Here is an 18,728-nt window from a genome sequence, read left to right on the forward strand (position 1 = left end):
CTGGATTCTGCTGACAAGTTTGACTTGCTCTCTGGAGGTTGCTGTTTTCTAGGGGGAACCAAGGACCAGAATGTCATATCCACCTGGCACTCCGTGAGCTTTAAGGCTTTCTTTCACATTGCCTTGCAAACAGAAGTTTTCCGAAACAAGCACACAACCTTGAGAGAAGTCGGCTGCACGTAAACAAATCAGAGGAATTATGCTCCACCTCTGTGCTTCCTGAAATGGGGATGGAGTCCTCACGGGGGCCTGACACGGGTTCATTTCAGGTTTCAGTTACCAAACCAGGGAGAGGGTGAAATGACTGCAGTGGAAAGCGGAGCGTTATCAGTCATTTTCAAGGAAAGGGAATCCTTAGCTCACGCCTATGATCCCGGCACTCCTGAATTGTGAGACCATAAATTTCGGTGGTTTAAGCCCCTAGTCGATGGTACCTCGCTACAGCAGCCCCAGAAACGAATACAGCACCTGCCTCAACGAGCCGCTTCTAGTCTCAGCAACAAGGTCCCTACAGCCCAGCCACACCCGTGGGGAAGCAGATGACCTGTCCTGATGACCCGGTCACAGCCTGGTCCTCTATGTAAAGGACTGATGTGAAACCAAAAATTAAAAAGAACTTTCTCAAGGCGGGCGGATCACTTGAGGCCAGGAGTTCAAGACCAGTCTGGCTAACATGGTGAAGCCCCATTTCTACTGAAAATATAAAAATGAGCCAGGCATGGTGGCTGTTGCCTATAATTCCAGCTACTCGGGAGACTAAGGCAGGAGAATAGCTTGCACCTTGGAGGCAGAAATTGCAGTGAGCCAAGATCATGCCACTCCATTCCAGCCTGGGTGACAGAGCAAGACTCCATTTCAAAAAAACAAAAACAAATAAACAAAAAAAGAACTTTCTCAGGAGCAAGCCACAGCCAAACTGTAGTCCAAAAGCTCCCAGGAATTTATCCACTCAACAGATATATCCAGCCCACACGGAGCTCACGTTCCTTGCAAGACTCTCCTGTCTTTCCAAATACTTTTCCCCTGACATCCACGTAACTCACACTCCACCTTGCCCCACTCTCTGCTCAAATGCCTATTCATATGACGGGGCATGGTGGCTCACACATGGAATCCCAGTATTTTGGGAGACCAAGGTGAGGGGATTGCTTGAGCTCAGGATTTGGAAAGCAGCCTGGGCAACATGACAAAATTCCACGTCCACAAAAAATCACAAAAATCAGCTGGGCATGGTGACCTGTGCCTGTGGTCCCAGCTACTTGGGAGGCTGAGGCAGGAGGATCACTTGAGTCTTGGGAGGTTGAGGCTGCAGTGAGCTATGAGCATGCCATGGCATCCCAGCCTGGCTGACAGTGCGAGAACTTGTCTCAAAAGAAAAAAGAGGGAACCCTCCAAAGGGCTATAAACAAAACTCGAGGTCAAGACAAGGAGCACCCCACAAATGAGTCATTGGTTCTCCTCATTGGAGCAGAACAGCTCCTGACAGCCTCCTGTTCAAGTAGCAAAGAGAGCGGAAAAACCAGTCACAGGCAGATTGTCTGGAGTGGGTGGGAGGAAGACAGGGAGAGAAGGAGGCTTGGGACTTGAGGTTAAATGAGAGAGGGATGGAAACGCAGGTCCCCTAGCACAAACCCCACCTCAGGGCTTCATCAAGGCCTTCTTTCCTTGCCCTCCAAATACACAGCCCAAGAGAGAGGCCCTCATTGGTGGGAGCACCCGGCCCATGGTGGCTCTACGTGCCCCTGCCACAATCCTTGGTCAATCCTTGCATTCCTTCCGGCTCCCGGCTCAAGGTATAAAATCCCACTGTAAACAAGTAATTCCATTAAGTCATCATGTTCTTAAGCTTTTCCTTTTTTTTTTTTTTTTTTTTTTTTTTGAGACAGAGTCTCACTCTGTCACCCAGGCTGGAGTACAGTGGCATGATCTCAGATCACTACAACCTCCACCTCCTGGGTCCAAGCGGTTCTCCTGCCTCAGCCTCTTGAGTAGCTGGGATTACAAGCACATGCCACCACACCCAGCTAATTTTTGTATTTTCAGTAGAGACGGTGTTTCCCTATTTGGCCAGGCTGGTCTCGAACTCCTGACCTCAGGTGATCCGCCCACCTTGGTCTCCCAAATTGCTGAGTCAGCAAATAGGCATGAGCCAGCATGCCTGGCCCCTCTTTTTTTTTTTTCTTTTTTTTAAGATGAGGGTCTTGCTGTGTTGCCCAGCCTGCCCTGGAATTCCTGGGCTCAAGCAATCCTCCTGCCTCTGCTGGGATTACAGCCATGAGCCACCATGCCTGGTTGAAAGTGTTTCCTCTGAAGACGTAAATACACACAGGAAAGGAATCAGTTAAGACTTTCTCCATCATGTCACTTCAGTGTGAAGCAGTTGTGAGAACAGTGTCTGCAGAACCATTGCTTGGAATGAGGCCTGAGAGAGCAAGAGAGGGTGGGAAGGGATTAGTGAGAGCTGGGGCAAGTTCAAGCCATCCTTTCATGCCTGCTTCCCCACTCCCGTCTCTCAGCGGCTAAGTCTCTGCCCAACTCGCCCACCAGAGCCAGGAAGACCGACTTGGGCAACGTCCCCCCAGTATCCCTGCTTTTTCCGGGTTTACACCTATTCTCTATTTTTTATTTCCATAGGTTTCTGGGGAAAAGGTGTTATTTGGTTACATAAGTGGTGATTTGAGAGATTCTGGTACACCCATCACCTGAGCAGTATACACTGAAACCAATTTGTAGTCTTTTATCCCTCACCTCCTTCCCACTCTTTCCCACCCGAGTCCCCAAATTCCATTGTAACTTTTTTTCTTTTTTTGAGGCTGGAGTGCAGTGGCGGGCGATCTCGGCTCACTGCAACCTCTGCCTCCTGGGTTCAACTGATTCTTGTGGTGAGGCCTCCTGAGTACCTGGGGATTACAGGCACGCACCACCACACCTGGCTAATTTTGGGGTTTGTTTGTTTGTTGTTTGTTTGAGACGGGGTCTTGCTCTGTCCCCCAGGCTGGAGTGCAGTGGTGTGATCTAGGCTCACTGAAACCTCCGCCTCCTGGGTTCAGACAATTCTCCTGCCTCAGCCTCCCGAGTAGCTGTGACTACAGGTGCACACCGCCACGCCTGGCTAATTTTTTGTGCTTTAGTAGAGACGGAGTTTCACCGTATTGCCCAGACTAGCCTCGAACTCCTGAACTCAGGCAATCCACCTGACTGAGCCTCCCAAAGTGCTGGGATTACAGGTGCCTGCCAACGCGCCCAGCCTAATTTTTGTATTTTTAATAGACACGGCGTTGGCCAAATCCGTCTTGAACTCCTGACTTCAGGTGATCCACCCACCTCGGCTTCCCAAAATGCTGGGATTACAGACGTGTGAGCCACCGCATCCGGCACCATTGTATCATTCTTATGCCTTTGCATCCTCATAGTTTGGCTCCCACTTATAAGTCAAAACATACGATGTTTGGTCTTCCATTCCTGAGTTACTTCGCTTACAATAATAGTCTCCAATCCCATCCAGGTGGTTGCGAATGCCATTAATTCATTTCTTTTTATGGCTGAGTAGTATTCCATCATATATATATGATGTTTATCCACTCGTTGATTGATGGGCATTTGGGCTGGCTCCACATTTTTGCAATTGCGAATCTGCCCCCACCCCAAATCTGGTTAAATTTTATTTGTCCCTTAAGATTCCCCGAGGTTGGCCGGGTGCAGTGGCTCATGCCGGTAATCCTAGCACTTTGGGAGGCCAAGGCAGGCGGATCACAAGGTCAAGAGATCGAGACCATCCTGGCCAACCAATATGGTGAAACCCCATCTCTACTAAAATACAAAAATTAGCTGAGCGTAGTGGCGCACACCTATAGTCCCAGCTACTCAGGAGGCTGAGGCGGGAGGATTGCTTGAACCCAAGAAGTCGAGGCTGCAGTGAGCCATGATTGCACCACTGTACTCCAGCCTGGGCAACAGAACGAGATCCTGTCTCTAAATAATAGAATTACGGCCGGGCGCAGTGGCTCAAGCCTGTAATCCCAGCACTTTGGGAGGCCGAGACGGGCAGATCACGAGGTCAGGAGATCGAGACCATCCTGGCTAACACGGTGAAACCCCGTCTCTACTAAAAAATACAAAAAACTAGCCTGGAGAGGTGGCAGGCGCCTGTAGTCCCAGCCACTCGGGAGGCTGAGGCAGGAGAATGCCGTGAACCCGGGAGGCGGAGCTTGCAGTGAGCTGAGATCCGGCCACTGCACTCCAGCCTGGGCCACAGAGCGAGACTCTGTCTCAAAAATAATAATAATAATAGAATTACATGACAGAACTTTTTTGGGTGATAAAAAAAAAAATCCTAAAACTGGATAATGGTGATGCTGGAATATCGATATATATTCACTAAAAATCATTGCATTGTACACTTAAAGCAGAAGAATTTTACAGTATGTAAATTATATCTTAATAAAGTTTTTAAAAAACCTTCCAATGGCTTACTATTTCACTTTGGCTGAAATCCATACCCATTTCCCTGGATCCCTGCATGTAGGATCTGGCCTTGGCCTGGCCCTCCCACCTCAACCCTGCTCACCACCTCCAGCCCCTCCTCCATGGCCCTCCTCTCTCACCAGGTGGATCTTCCTGCTGCACCTGCCAAGCTGTTTCCCACCTCAGGCTCTGGCCCTGATCTGCCCACAGCTGCACCCTCTTTTCTTTCCTTCAAACCAGTCTAAATAGGCTTGGAGAGGCTTCCCTGCCACACCTGCAACCTCCTTCTCTCGGGGTCCTGCCCTTTGCTTCTTGCATTCATCACATAAATGTTTCATGTCTGTTTCCCCCTGAAAATCTAAGCTCCATGAAGGCAGGGATCATCAGCAATGGAGCATATACGAGGTGCTCAGCCTGTTGAACACACAAATGATGGTGGAACTCAGACGAGGATGCTACGAGGGGACAAAAGTATTCCAGGCTGAAAAACAAAAAAGAAAACCCTTGGCTTTGTTAGCAGCTGTGGCGAGAACTGTGGATATGGGCTGCTCTGTTCAAATGCAGAATTTCTGTGGCACCCATTATGTGCTTAGAAAAACTTGGCAAAGGAGTCGCAAGCCTCAAAGTAGGGAGAAAACCGAAGTCAGAACTTGCCAAAGACTGCCTGTTCCTGCAACTCCTCACTGAGGCAGAAAAAAGAGCGCTTCCAGAGGCAGGGAGTAGGCGTCAGGCCTGGGTTCCTCTGCTGGTTATTTTTAGTGGCCCAATGCAAAGATCAGAAAGATATACTCCCTTCACATCAATATATTTGCGTCAGGCCAGGTCATTTAAGCCTCTGAGAGGAGCAATCATTTTGTACGTGGTTAAAGAAAGTGAACTAGGAGCGTCAGAGCTGCCCCCGGGACCCCTTTGAGGTCCCTGAATTTTATTAGTTTCCAAAAGCACAGCATCAGTATGACCATGTTCTCTGTCAAAGTTCAAGAGTCTCTCCCACGCCTCTCTCCTAGCTCTTGGTGGCTGCTAGCAATCTTTGCATTTTTTGACTTATGACTGCATCACTCCAATCTCTGCCTGTGTTCATAGGACCTTTCCTCCGTGTCTATTTGTGTCTTTTACAAGAACACCGGTCAGATTGGATTCAGGGCCCACTGTACTCCAGTACGACCTCATCTTAACTAATTAGATCTGCAAAGACCGAGTTTCCAAATACGTTCACATTCTGAGGTTCTGGTAAGGACATGAGTTTGGGGGGGACACTCTCTGAATTCAGTAACCCTCACCGTCCACTGGCTCAAAGGAGCAGTGGCTCGAAGAGGGGCCTGAGGTCAAGCACAGAAGTGCTGACTGCGGATGAAAAGGGGCTGGCCTGGCCCCTATACCTGTGTCCCCCTATACCTGTGGTAGTGAGGGAGAAGGAAAAGAAAAATCCGTTAGGGGAAATTCCCACCTCAGAAGTGACCTGCCTGAAAAGTCACAGCAACTGGCAAAAATAAAACAACCTGGGAAAAAACTCAGGCTGGACCTGCACACAGATAAGCAAACAGGGTCCAGCGCAAAAGCCCTCTGTTCTTTGTATAATTAGCAGGCTCCCAGGAAAAAGTTTCCTCCCCTTTTCAGGCATATACACTGTGGGCTCCATGGAAACGGGCACAGGGAGGAGGGGGCCTTATCTAAAACAAACCCACAGTTACACAAGAGAAGCAGCGATTTGCACTTGCCTAGAGACATACCCACAGCTGCATAAGATAAGGGGAGTTGCACAGGCAGCTTTACTGATAAGAAGTTACTAAGTTTGGTCGGACGCGGTGGCTCAAGCCTGTAATCCCAGCACTTTGGGAGGCCGAGGCGGGCGGATCACGAGGTCAGGAGATCGAGACCATCCTAGCTAACACGGTGAAACCCTGTCTCTACTAAAAATACAAGAAAATTAGCCAGGCGTGGTGGCGGACGCCTGTAGTCCCAGCTACTGGGGAGGCTGAGGCAAGAGAATGGCGTGAACCCAGGGGGCGGAGCTTGCAGTGAGCCGAGAATCCACCACTGCACTCCAGCCCGGGGCACAGAGCAAGACTCCGTCTCAAAAAAAAAAAAAAAAAAAAAGTTACTAAGCTTTACCGGAAGGAGAGCAGTGTCTTATAGAAGTTTTTTGCGGCCAGGCACAGTGGCTCACACCTGTAATCCCAGCACTTTGGGAGGCCAAGGGAGGCGGATCACCTGAGGTCAGGAGTTTGAGACCAGCCTGGCCAACATGGTAAAACTTCGTCTCTACCCAAAATACAAAAATCAGCCGGGCGTGGTGGCGCATGTCTATGATTCCAGCTACTCGAGAGGCTGAGGCAGGAGAATTATTTGAACCAAGGAGGTGGAGGTTGTGGAGGTTGCAGTGAGCCAAGATCGCAGCACTGCACTCCAGCCTGGGCGACAAGAGCAAAACTCTGTCTTTTATAAAAAAAAAAAAAAAAAAAAAAAAAAGCTTTTCGCATTTAGCTGTAACCCGGCAATCCACTCGGACTCCCCTCTCCACTGCGGAGGACTTTCTTCTTTCCCTTATTAAACGTTCACTGCAACCCCACCCTTGTGTCCACACTCCTTAGTTTTCTTGGAGGTAGGACAAAGAACCCCTGGTACTAGTTCAGACAAGTAGAAACTGCTACATTAAGGTGCATTGGCAAGACTGCAACAGTATCAAGCCAACTAGACTTGCTGTGGCTCCTGGAGTGGCCCATGCACTGCACTGGCACCAAGACACCACCCAACCCTGGATACAAGAGGGCTGAAGAGACGAATCCTCTCAAAGGAAGCTTGAAGCACATGCTACAAAATAAACTGGCTTCTATACTCAGGGTCAGCTTCATTGCCTCACTCAGAAGGTCCCTGGCTTGCTGCAATCATTTGCTCTATCTTGAAATTCTTAATAGTTTTCTGGGTTTTTTTAGCAAGTGTCCCCACGTTTTCATTTTGCACTGAGTCACACAAATTATGTAGCCGGGCTGTCTTCAAAAATGCCAAGGTCGCAAAAGACAAAAGGCTGAGGAGCCTTCCAGATTAAGAGATCAAAGTGACATGACAAGTAAAAGCAACTCCTCGATTACAGGGTCAGGGGCAGCCAAAAAGAAAAAAAAAAGAAGAAAAGAAAAAAGACATTAGAGGGACAACTGAAGGTTAGCTGTGGATAAGATCACAGAACTGTGTCAGTGGGGGTTGTCCTAATAATATTTGCCCTGTGGTTTAAAAAAAGCCCTTGTTCTTAGGAGATGCATAGGGAGGTACGGGGTAAAGGATTATGATGTCTGCAATTTGGTTGCAATTGGTTCAGGAAAAAAAAAAACGAAGTACAAATGATTGCGTAAATCGGGCAAGCCTAAACAACTGCTAAACAAGAATAAAAGTTCTACGAGAGTTCTTTATGCTTGTTAACTTCTTTATCCTTGTAACTTCCTGTAGATTTGAGATAACATGGAGATAAAAAGTTACCATCACTAGCACCGCCCGACCTCCCCGGAAAAGCACAGGTAATTTAGTCCAAGCTAAAAGCGGCCAGCCCGGGACTTGAGTCACGTGAGGCCACCCCATGTGACCCGAGGCCCCGGTCCAACATGGCGGCCTCCACGGGTCGTTGGCTTCTCCTCCGGCTTGCGCTACTCGGCTTCCTCTGGGAAGCGTCCGGCGGCCTCGACTCGGGGTGAGTGCAGCTCCCGGGGCGAGCCTGGTTCGGGGGCCCCCCCGTCCTCAGAGCTCACGAGGACAGCCCCCCAAACTCACGGCCGCCCGTCCCCGCAGGGCCTCCCGCGACGACGACCTGCTGCTGCCCTATCCACGCGCGCGCGCGCGCCTCCCCCGGGACTGCACACGGGTGCGCGCCGGCCGCCGCGAGCACGAGAGTTGGCCTCCGCCCCCCGCGACCCCCGGCGCCGGCGGTCTGGCCGTGCGAACCTTCGTGTCGCACTTCAGGGACCGCGCGGTGGCCGGCCACCTGACGCGGGCCGTTGCGCCCCTGCTCACCTTCTCGGTACTAGAGCCCGGTGGGCCCGGCGGCTGCGCGGCGAGACGACGCGCCACGGTGGAGGAGACGGCGCGGGCGGCCGGCTGCCGCGTCGCCCAGAACGGCGGCTTCTTCCGCATGAACACGGGCGAGTGCCTGGGGAACGTGGTGAGCGACGAGCGGCGGGTGAGCAGCTCCGGGGGGCTGCAGAACGCGCAGTTCGGGATCCGCCGCGACGGGACCCTGGTCGTCGGGTGAGGAGGCAGGGAGCCCCGTGCTGTCGAGGGCAGAGGGGCTGAGATTTGGGTTGTAGCCGTGCCTCCATGTTCAAGTCATTTAACCAAGTTGAGCCTCTGTTTCCTCATCCGCAGAATGGGTATAGGAATCGCCTCCTTGCAGAGTTTATTCATCATTCAGTATCATTGAGCACTTGCTTGTATCAGGCAATGTGTTGCGCCCTGGTGAGATAACCCTGAACAACACAGTTTTTGCCTTAACAGACCTCCCCCATTACTAGAAAAATCAACCAAATCCGGGTAAATAGCTAACATACATTCTGATTGCTGTGTATGCAGCAAAGCAACCAACGGGGTGAACCGGTTGTAAATACAGTGTTGATTTTAGGGAGGATGATCTGGAACAGGCTTCTCCAAGGTGACCTTTGAGTTGAAACTTGAGGATTACTCAAGTCAGCCAAGGACAGAACTGGAGGAGGGGAGGAAGAGCATTTCAGGCCAAAGGAACCCCGAGCACAAAGGTCGGAGGCTCGGGGGGCTTGTGTGTGAGAGGGACTGAAAAAGGAGTGGGGTGTCAGAAACATCAACTCATCAAGACTGATGATTTTGTGGTTTTTTTCTTTTTGAGACAGAGTCTTGCTCTGTCGCCCAGGCTGGAGTGCAGTGGCACCATCTTGGCTCACTGCAACCTCCGCCTCCCAGGTTCAAGCAATTCTTCTGCCTCCGCCTCTGGAATAGCCGGGACTATAGTCGTGTACCACCACGCCCAGCTAATTTTTGTAGGGACGGCTTTTTTTTTTTTTTTTTTTTTTTTTTTTGAGACGGAGTCTTGCTCTGCCACCCAGGCTGGAGTGCAGTGGCCGGATCTCAGCTCACTGCAAGCTCCGCCTCCCGGGTTTATGCCATTCTCCTGCCTCAGCCTCCCGAGTAGCTGGGACTACAGGCGGCCGCCTCGTCGCCCGACTAGTTTCTTTTTTTTTTTTTTTTGTATTTTTAAGTAGAGACAGGGTTTCACCGTATTAGCCAGGATGGTCTCGATCTCCTGACCTTGTGATCCGCCCGTCTCGGCCTCCCAAAGTGCTGGGATTACAGGTGTGAGCCAACACGCCCTGCGAAGACTGATGATTTGAATTATTTATAATTGAGTCTCAAAAAAAAAACAAAAAACAAAAAAAGTATTTGGTGATGTTAAAACTTATTCTGATCATGGGTAGGACCAGGTGAGAGAAATCAGTGGAGAAACGAGGAAACCAATGAAGAGGCCATAACAGGCATCAGGTGGTAGTTGGGCTGGGTATGGCCTGGAGATTGAGGGCCATGGATGGATTTGAGATCTGTTGGCGGATGGTCATTTCTATTAAATGAAACTTAGACTGTTTGCAAAGGCGCGTGGGGATCCTGTTGTTAGAACCCTGTCCAGCTTCAGCTCTGACAACGGGGAGATTTCCTAGGGCGGTTAAGTTGTCTCAGCTACGCTCAGGTCCCACTAGATTCCTGGGGCACGAGGAGGAATGTAGCAGCCAGGTTGCGGCAGCCAGAGAGAAACAGCCTGACTCTCTGCAGTTGCTCCTGCTGGTGAGTGAGCTTCCCACCTTGCCCGGATCCAGGTACCTGTCTGAGGAGGAGGTGCTGGACACTGAGAACCCATTTGTGCAGCTGCTGAGTGGGGTCGTGTGGCTGATTCGTAATGGAAGCATCTACATCAACGAGAGCCAAGCCACAGAGTGCGACAAGACACAGGAGACAGGTTGGATGGGGAGGCTGTTGACAACAGCTATCTTGAAAACCAGGACCAGTGGGCTGGGCGGAGCTGTTCTTAAGTCTTTCAAGTATTGAGCAGCTCCTTTGTGCCCAGCACTACTCTGGGTACCGGGGATTCATGGGGATGAAGATAGGCTTCTATTCAATATATAAGACAGAAAATAGTTATAGAATGTGTGAAAAGAATTGGTAAGTGCTCAGAAACAAAAATAAAGTTGGGGGAAAGGGGAGAGATGGGGACAGGAGCCATGGGTACAGGAAGAGAAAAGTGAAGAGAAAAAAATCTTCATGGACCTGCAACATCGGCATGGCCCAGGAGCTTGTTCCAAAGCCCCACCCACCTCAGACCTGCAGAATCAGAGGCAAGGCCCAAGAGTCTGTGTTTTAACGGGCCTCCGTGGTGATTCTGACCAACACTCAAGGTTGAGAACCACTGGGATGCGGAATACTGAGGTAGGGACAGGATACCATGGCCCTGATGTGGGCATGGGCTGTTTTAGAGGGGGCAGTAAGCTAGGTGTGGTGGCTAACACCTGTAATCCCAGCACTTTGGGAGGCCAAGGCAGGAGGATTGCTTGAGCCCAGGAATTCAAGACCTGCCTGGGCAACATAGTGAGACCTATCTCTACAAAAAAAAACACAAAAATTAGCCAGGCGTGGTGGTGTGTACCAGGTACTTGGGAGGCTGAAGCAACAGAATTGCTTGAACCCGGGAGGCGGGGGTTGCAGTGAGCTGAGATCCCGCCACTGCACTCCAGCCTGGGCAAGGCAGCGAGACTCTTTGTCTCAAAAAAAAAAAAAATAAGAGTAGGCTGTCAAGGAAGGCCTCACTAACTAGGTGATCTGACGAAGGAGCAAGCTAGAGAAAAGCACAGTTCTCAGCCAGAGGGAACAGGAAGTGCAAAGTGGCTGCAGGGTGGTGAGGGGACACCCCGGAGCTGAGGCAGGAGGAGGAGGAGGCTGGGGAGGGCATGCTCGCCCTTTGGATCTTGTTCTAAGAACAGGGGAAACCATGGCTGGGCGCGGTGGCTCAAGCCTGTAATCCCAGCACTTTGGGAGGCCAAGGCGGGCAGATCATGAGGTCACGAGATCGAGACCATCCTGGCTAACATGGCGAAACCCCGTCTCTACTAAAAAATACAAAAAACTAGCCGGGTGAGGTGGCGGACGCCTGTAGTCCCAGCTACTCGGGAGGCTGAGGCAGGAGAATGGCGTGAACCCGGGAGGCGGAGCTTGCAGTGAGCTGAGATCCGGCCACTGCACTCCAGCCTGGGCGACAGAACGAGACTCCGTCTCAAAAAAAAATAAAAATAAAAAAGAAATAAAAGAACAGGGGAAACCATTAGAGGATCTTTACCTGGAGGCTGGCATAGCTTGGTTTACCTGCAAGAAGAGCCCCCCTGGCTGTCCTGGGGAGACTGGGATATGCAGAGGGGAGGCAGCGAGATGACCCAGGAGGCTGCTGTGCCTCCCAGGGAAGTAGCGGGTAGCTCAGACCAGTGGGAAGTGGAGTTAGGCAGGAAGCAGGAGGCCTCCCAAGGGGCCGGTGATCAGCCAGGCTGCTTCTCCTTCAGGTTCCTTTAGCAAATTTGTGAATGTGATATCAGCCAGGACGGCCATTGGCCACGACCGGAAAGGGCAGCTGGTGCTCTTTCATGCAGACGGCCAAACGGAGCAGCGTGGGTGAGTCCTGGGAGCTGAGGCCCCCTGGCTGGGGCTCAGTCCTGCTGGGAGGAACGTTGACCCTATGACAGCCAGACGTTGACCCTCTGATTCGACCTGCTTTCTGGGATGTTCACACCTATCTGACCCCCCTCCCAGGGTACCCCCACCTACCCTCCCACAGGATGAGGGTCCTGAGATCTTTCCCGATTCCAAGAATTCATCATCTCCAGCTTTAGGCCTCACCTTTCCTGAACCCTAGTTAGGATACAAGGAAATGGTCACAGAGTTAGCGGGGAGGAAGGCCTTGGTTCAACCCCAGCTCAGCCATCCTATGCCGTAGAGAAGTCACTCAGCCTCCTCAGCCGCATTTCTGTCCCCTGTAAAGAGAGTGCATTGGTTTGCTCTGGCTGCATAACTAGCACAAATTTAGCAACACTCAACAGGGAACGTTCTTTTGTTTGTTTCTTTGAGGCAGGGTCTTACTCCGTCGCCCAGGCTGGAGTGCAGTGGTGCAGTTTCAGCTCACTGCAACCTCTACCTCTCGGGTTCAAGTGATCCTCCCACCTCAGCCTCCCGAGTAGCTGGGATTACAGGCACCCGCCACCACGCCCGGCTCATTTTTATATTTTTAGTACAGATGGGGTTTCATCATGTTGGCCAGGCTGGTCTCGAACTCCTGACCTAAGGTGATCCATCTACCTCAGCCTTCCAAAGTGCTGGAATTGCAGACGTGAGTCACCGCATCTGGCTAATTTTTGTATTTTTAGTAGACACAGGATTTTATCATATTGGCCAGGCTGGTCGACTTGGAATGTTCTATGTTCAGGGTATCCCATGGACAAAACCAAGATGCTGATCAGGCAGGGCTCTCTGATCTGGAAAGAATCCTCTTGTTTAGGTTATTGGCAGAATCCACGTCCCCTCAGTTGTGGGACTGAGGTCTTAGTTTCCCTGCTAGCCGCAGTCTGGGGCCTCAGCTCCTTCAAGCTGCCCAGGTTCCTTCCCACGTGTGTCCCCTCCCCCAGTTGTCCAGCCCACCCTCTCATCCCCCTCGTATTTCAAATCTCACTTCCTTTTCTGCCACCAGCCAGAGAAGGTTCTCTGTGTTGAACGGCTCCTGTGATTCCAGTGGCCCCACCCAGATCCTCCAGCCCGTTTCCCCTCCCTTAAGGATGCCTATGCCATGTAACAGCACAGGCATGGGTGTGATCTCACGTGTTCACAGCTTCTGGGGGCTAAGACAAGACATGCTTGAGGATGGGGGCCGCTTAGAAATGTGCCTGCACTGTGGGCGTGACGCTGTGCACTGCGGAAGGAAAAGGAGTTAAATCGGAAACGATGGTGGGCGCTGAGCCTGAACAATGACACTTTGTGCTGCAGCATCAACCTGTGGGAAATGGCGGAGTTCCTGCTGAAACAGGACGTGGTCAACGCCATCAACCTGGATGGGGGTGGCTCTGCCACCTTCGTGCTCAATGGGACCTTGGCCAGTTACCCGTCAGATCACTGGTAAGCACGTGAAAGCCGCCATCATGAGGGCTGCAGTCCAGGTCTGCCCCAGCCTGTCTCATTCAGCCAATAGTGAGTGCCTGCTGTGTGCCAGGCCCTGGGGGTTCAAGAGTGAGCAGAAGTTGCTACAGTCCCTCCCCCAGGATGCCAGTACTACCCCGGCCTAGGAACAGGGGTCAGTCGGCCAACAAAGACCTCCCTGAGGATAACAGAATAAGAACTGAGATTTGAAGGAGGTGGTAGTGGGGTGGGGGTGGGAGACTCTTCCGGGCAGACGGCATCACATGTGAAAGGCCTAGGGCTGGGAGGGATTGTAGGAAGCAGAGGAACCTGTAAAAGGCTGGAGAGGGGCCGGGCACAGGGGCTCTCGCCTGGAATCCCAGTGCTTTGGGAGGATGAGGTGGGACGATTGCTTGAGCCCAAGAGTTCAAGACCAGCCTGGGCAACATAGTGAGACCCCATCTCTACAAAGAATAAAAAAAATTAGCTAGGCGTGATGGCGCACATCTTATGGTTACAGCTGCTCAGGAGGTTCAGGTGGAAGGATCACAATACCTCATCTCAGAAATAAATAGATAGACCCCATCTCATAGGTAGGGAGGCAGACAGACAAGAATGGAGGAGGCTGCCCTGGAGGGAGTTAAAGGGCCGTCTGGGCGTGGCCTCTCCTCACACATCACATCCCTCTACAGCCAGGACAACATGTGGCGCTGTCCCCGCCAAGTGTCCACCGTGGTGTGTGTGCACGAACCCCGCTGCCAGCCGCCTGACTGCCACGGCCACGGGACCTGCGTGGACGGGCACTGCCAGTGCACCGGGCACTTCTGGCGGGGTCCCAGCTGCGGCGAGCTGGACTGTGGCCCCTCGAACTGCAGCCAGCACGGGCTGTGCACAGAGGGTGAGTGGGGGTTCTGGGGAGGGGTCTCTGCCCGGCCCTGCCTTGCCCTGGGCCCTCACCTGGCCTCCCCGGTCTTATCTCGGCAGCTGGCTGCCGCTGTGATGCCGGCTGGACCGGGTCCAACTGCAGTGAAGGTAGGAGCCGCCACGCCACTGGCGGGTGGGGAGACGGTGGCCCCGGCAGCCCCACTAGCCCTCTGCTGCCTCTGTCCCCAACTTCTGGTCTGAGAACAGCTTGCCTCTTGTCTTCTGCCCCTGCCTCACCTACAAGCCACTGCATGATTCCCTGTGGCTGCTGTGGCCCATTCCACAAAGGGCTCGGGCTCCAGTGCCCACCTTAAATCCGGGATGATCTCATCCTGAGATCCTAACTGAAGTACGTCTGCAGAGATTCTGCTTCCAAATAAGGTCACATTCAGGGGCTAGCCCGGGGAGGGCAGGGGATGCTTCGCCTTTGGCCCAGCTCTGTACACATGGGGCAGAGCAGGTATCTTGTCCTGTCAAGAAAGGCTCTGACATTGGAGGCCCCAACCTCTGTCCTCTCTCCTCCCTTCTCCCATCTCCTTTCCATAGAGTGTCCCCTTGGCTGGCACAGGCCGGGCTGCCAGAGGCCTTGTGAGTGTGAGCACCATTGTCCCTGTGACCCCAAGACTGGCAACTGCAGCCTCTCTGGAGGTACCTGCCCCTCCGAGGGGAGGGGGTATGGGCAGACGCTCCTGCTGCGGCCCCTTCAGTCTGTCTCTGGTATGTTACAGTAAAGCAGTGTCTCCAGCCATCTGAAGCCACCCTGAGGGCGGGAGAACTCTCCTTTTTCAGCAGGTAGGTGCTTCTGTGGGCGCTGGGGCCAAGATGGGAGGGATCCCCCTTCTCTGCCGCACCCGTCCCCTGTGAGGTCCATCTTCACCCTTGTCCCCTGCCAGCTCCCTGCCTTAGAGGAAGGGGAACCAGCTCTCCCCACTGTCTGCTTTGGGGACCCTGGAGCAGAGCCCAGGGCCGCTGAGTGCCCAGCCTCTATTGTCAGCAGCTCCCTTGGAGCTCAGCATGCAAACTGGGCTAGATGAGGTCTCAGGGTGGGGGCGAGGCATTTCCTCATTCTGTCATCCAGGCGGAAGTGCCGTGGTACAGTCAGCTCACTGCGATCCTCCCGCCTCGGCTTCCCAAGTAGCTAGGACGACAGGCACATACCCCCACACCCAGCTAATTTTATTTTTTACTGTTTTTTAGTGATAGGCTCTCACTGTGTTGCACAGATGAGGTGCACAGTCCTGGGCTCAAGTGATCTTCTCACCTTGGCCTCCCAACCCCCGTGCCCAGCCTCCAGTTGTGTTTTATTTGGCTTACACAATTTTTAAAAATTTAAAATATATTAGCAGCATCTGAAAAGCAGTAACATTCACATGTTTTTAAACTTTTTTTTGTTTGTTTTTTTGAGACGAAGTCTCACTCTGTCACCCAGGCTGGAGTACAGTGGTGTGATCTCAGCTCACCACAACCTCCGCCTCCTGGGTTCAGGCGATTCTTCTGCCTCAGTCTCCTTAGTAGCTGGGATTACAGGTGCCCAGCTAATTTTCCTATTTTTAGTAGAGACGGGATTTCACCATGTTGGCCAGGCTGGTCTTGAACTCCTGACCTCAAGTGATCCACCCGCCTCAGCCTCCCAAAGTGCTGGGATTGCAGGCGTGAGCACCACGCCCAGCCTTAAAAACTTTTTTAGTGGCTTCTCTTAAAATATCAGGCCAGGTGCGGTGGCTCACACCTGTAATCCTAGCACTTTGAGAAGCTGAGGCGGGTGGATCACTTGAGGTCAGGAGTTCAAGACCAGCCTGGCCAACATGGTGAAACCTGGTCTCTACTAAAGTTATGAAAATTAACCGGGCATGGTCATTCAAGCCTGTAGTCCTAGCTGCTCGGGATGCTGAGGCAGGGGAATCGTTTGAACCCGGGAGGCGGAGCTTGCAGTGAGCTGAGATCGCACCACTGCACTCCAGCCTGGGCAACAGAATGAGACTCTACCTCAAAAACAAAAAAAAAAAAAATCAGGAGATGGGGCAGCACGGACCTGCATTGCATGTCATGACTGCCTCTGCTGTTCCCTACACATATCTTAAATGTTGCCCCATCCCCACCTCGTCCATTTTGCTCAAAACATTCCCTGTGTGGTCCCTGGAGGCACCTGATTGAGTGCTGTCTCTACTGGGTAGAGGAAAGCCCCTCCAGTGCTTCCCCAGCCCCGAGTCCACCCAGCAGTCCCCCACTTGGGGCTTCTCTCCTGTCTGCAGGACCGCCTGGCTAGCCCTCACCCTGGTGCTGGCCTTCCTCCTGCTGCTCAGCATCGCAGCGAACCTGTCCTTGCTCCTGTCCAGAGCAGAGAGAAACCGGCACCTGCGTGGGGACTATGCATACCACCCACTGCAGGAGATGAACGGGGAGCTTCTGGCCATCGAGAAGGAGCAGCCAGGGGGCGCCCACAACCCCTTCAAGGACTGAAGCCTCAAGCTGCCCGGGGTGGCACGTCCCAAAAGCTTGTTTCCCCACCGTCTGGCTTCTGCAGGGGAAATTTCAAGGCCACTGGCGTGGAGCATCTGGGTGTCCTCAGCCCCTGTGGGGCAGCCAAGTTCCTGATAGCACTTGTGCCTCAGCCCCTCACCTGGCCACCTGCCAGGGCAGCTGTGACCCTAGCAATACCACGCTCCCTGGAAAGACTCAGCCGCCTGCTTCCTGCCTGCCTGTGTCTGCTGCCGAGAAGCCTGTGCCCGCTGCTGAGAAGCCTGTGCCCGCTGCCGAGAAGCCTGTGCCCCCGGGAGGGCTGCTGCACTGCCAAAGAGTCTCCCACCTCCTGGGGAAGGGGGAGGGGCTGCCAGTGAACCAAGCCCAGTGACCACGTCACGACAAAACAGCACATCCCGGCCAGCGCCCCGGCTGGGGTGGGTTAAAGGGACGAGTCTGCCTTCCCGGCGGTGACCCAGGACCCCTTTTCTACACACCTCATCACAGGATTTGCCAACTAGAATTCGATTTCCTGTCATAGGAAACCCCTTGGAAGAAGGACGGGGGATGAAATCATGTTTACAGACCTACTGTGTCATCCTGCTGCCAAGAAGTTTTTTTAATCACTTGAATAAATTGATATAATAAAAGCCAGCAGGTGGTGTCTGGATTCTGAGTCAGGGACTTCAGCGCGCTGCTGGGGCTTAGCAGGTGTAGCTTATCCCGAAACAGGTCACAGCGGTGTCCCGGAGCCAAGTCCCGTTCCCTGCTTGTTTAATCCAGTGCTTTTCAAACTTTAATATGCGCAGGTCATGAGGAGATGTTGTTAAAATGCAGATTTGGGCCTGGGGTGAGGCGAGCAATTCTGCATTTCCAACAAGCTTGCAGGCGATGCTGATGCTTCAGGTCCCCAGACCACACTTCTTGTCTTTCTTAGAAACAGGGTCTCGCTCTGTTGCCCTGGCTGGAGTGTAGTGGCACTGTCTCAGCTCACTGCAACCTCGACCTCCTGGGCTCCAGTGATTCTCCCACCTCAGCCTCAAGTAGCTAGGACTATAGGCACATGCCACCATGCCCAGCTAATTTTTTTTTTTTTTGAGACGGAGTCTCTGTTGCTCAGGCTGGAGTGCAGTGGCCGGATCTCAGCTCACTGCAAGCTCCGCCTCCTGGGTTCACGCCATTCTCCTGCCTCAGCCTCCCGAGTAGCTGGGACTACAGGCGCCCGCCACCTCGCCTGGCTAGTTTTTTGTATTTTTTAGTAGAGACGGGGTTTCACCGTGTTAGCCAGGATGGTCTCGATCTCCTGACCTCATGATCTGCCTGTCTCGGCCTCCCAAAGTGCTGGGATTACAGGCTTGAGCCACCGCGCCCGGCCACCCAGCTAATTTTTAAAAATTTTTTGCGGAAAAGGGGTCTCACTGTGTTGCCCAGGCTCCTGGCCTCAAGTGAACCTCCTGCCTTTTCCTCCCAAAGTGCTCAGATTACAGGTTCGAGCCACTGCGCCCAGCCCCTGACCATACTTTGAATGACCAGGGCTTAGGTTTTCCTCACAGTATTTTTATAGAATTCAAATTAGTTACCCATGTTTAAAAGTCAAGAGATTTCAAAATAAATAAGGGCTGGGTGCAGTGGCTCATGCGTGTAATCTCAGCACTTTGGGAGGCGGAGGCGGATGAATCAGCTGAGGTCGGGAGTTCAAGACCAGCCTGGCCAACATGGCAAAACCCCGT

At 52.6% G+C, this 18,728-nt stretch overlaps 1 protein-coding gene across 3 annotated transcripts; it reads left to right on the plus strand.

Moving 5' to 3' along the window:
- Positions 1-8,031: 8,031 nt before the first annotated feature.
- On the plus strand, positions 8,032-17,652 carry NAGPA (N-acetylglucosamine-1-phosphodiester alpha-N-acetylglucosaminidase). 3 transcript variants are annotated; one of them, XR_004443031.1, is made up of 10 exons: positions 8,032-8,143; positions 8,242-8,697; positions 10,287-10,426; positions 12,015-12,123; positions 13,486-13,614; positions 14,307-14,512; positions 14,599-14,646; positions 14,783-14,919; positions 15,085-15,186; positions 15,267-15,283. XR_004443031.1 is itself a non-coding variant. In XM_033235821.1 (10 exons), exons 1-10 carry the CDS (start codon positions 8,058-8,060, stop codon positions 16,996-16,998), a joined length of 1,548 nt encoding a protein of 515 aa, XP_033091712.1. In that variant the 5' UTR covers positions 8,032-8,057; the 3' UTR covers positions 16,999-17,652. The 3 variants fall into 3 exon arrangements, 2 of the variants coding, with proteins under 2 accessions (XP_033091712.1, XP_033091713.1); XM_033235821.1 differs by lacking the exon at positions 14,783-14,919 and adding an exon at positions 16,791-17,652 and having other exon boundaries at positions 15,267-15,330; XM_033235822.1 differs by lacking the exons at positions 14,599-14,646; positions 14,783-14,919 and adding an exon at positions 16,791-17,652 and having other exon boundaries at positions 15,267-15,330.
- The last annotated feature ends 1,076 nt before the right edge of the window (positions 17,653-18,728 follow it).

The sequence above is a fragment of the Trachypithecus francoisi genome, unplaced genomic scaffold, assembly GCF_009764315.1.
Source record: "Trachypithecus francoisi isolate TF-2019V2 unplaced genomic scaffold, Tfra_2.0 Lachesis_group15, whole genome shotgun sequence".
Classification (NCBI taxonomy): Eukaryota; Metazoa; Chordata; class Mammalia; order Primates; family Cercopithecidae; genus Trachypithecus; species Trachypithecus francoisi.

What these genes read in the sequence shown, in the direction of transcription:
- NAGPA (XM_033235821.1), top strand. Translation starts at nt 8,058, where the DNA reads ATGGCGGCCTCCACGGGTCGTTGGCTTCTCCTCCGGCTTGCGCTACTC. An exon ending in CGACAAGACACAGGAGACAG is followed by an intron (nt 10,427 to 12,014) that starts GTTGGATGGGGA and finishes CTTCTCCTTCAG; the next exon opens with GTTCCTTTAGCAAATTTGTG. An exon ending in CGGGTCCAACTGCAGTGAAG is followed by an intron (nt 14,647 to 15,084) that starts GTAGGAGCCGCC and finishes TCCTTTCCATAG; the next exon opens with AGTGTCCCCTTGGCTGGCAC.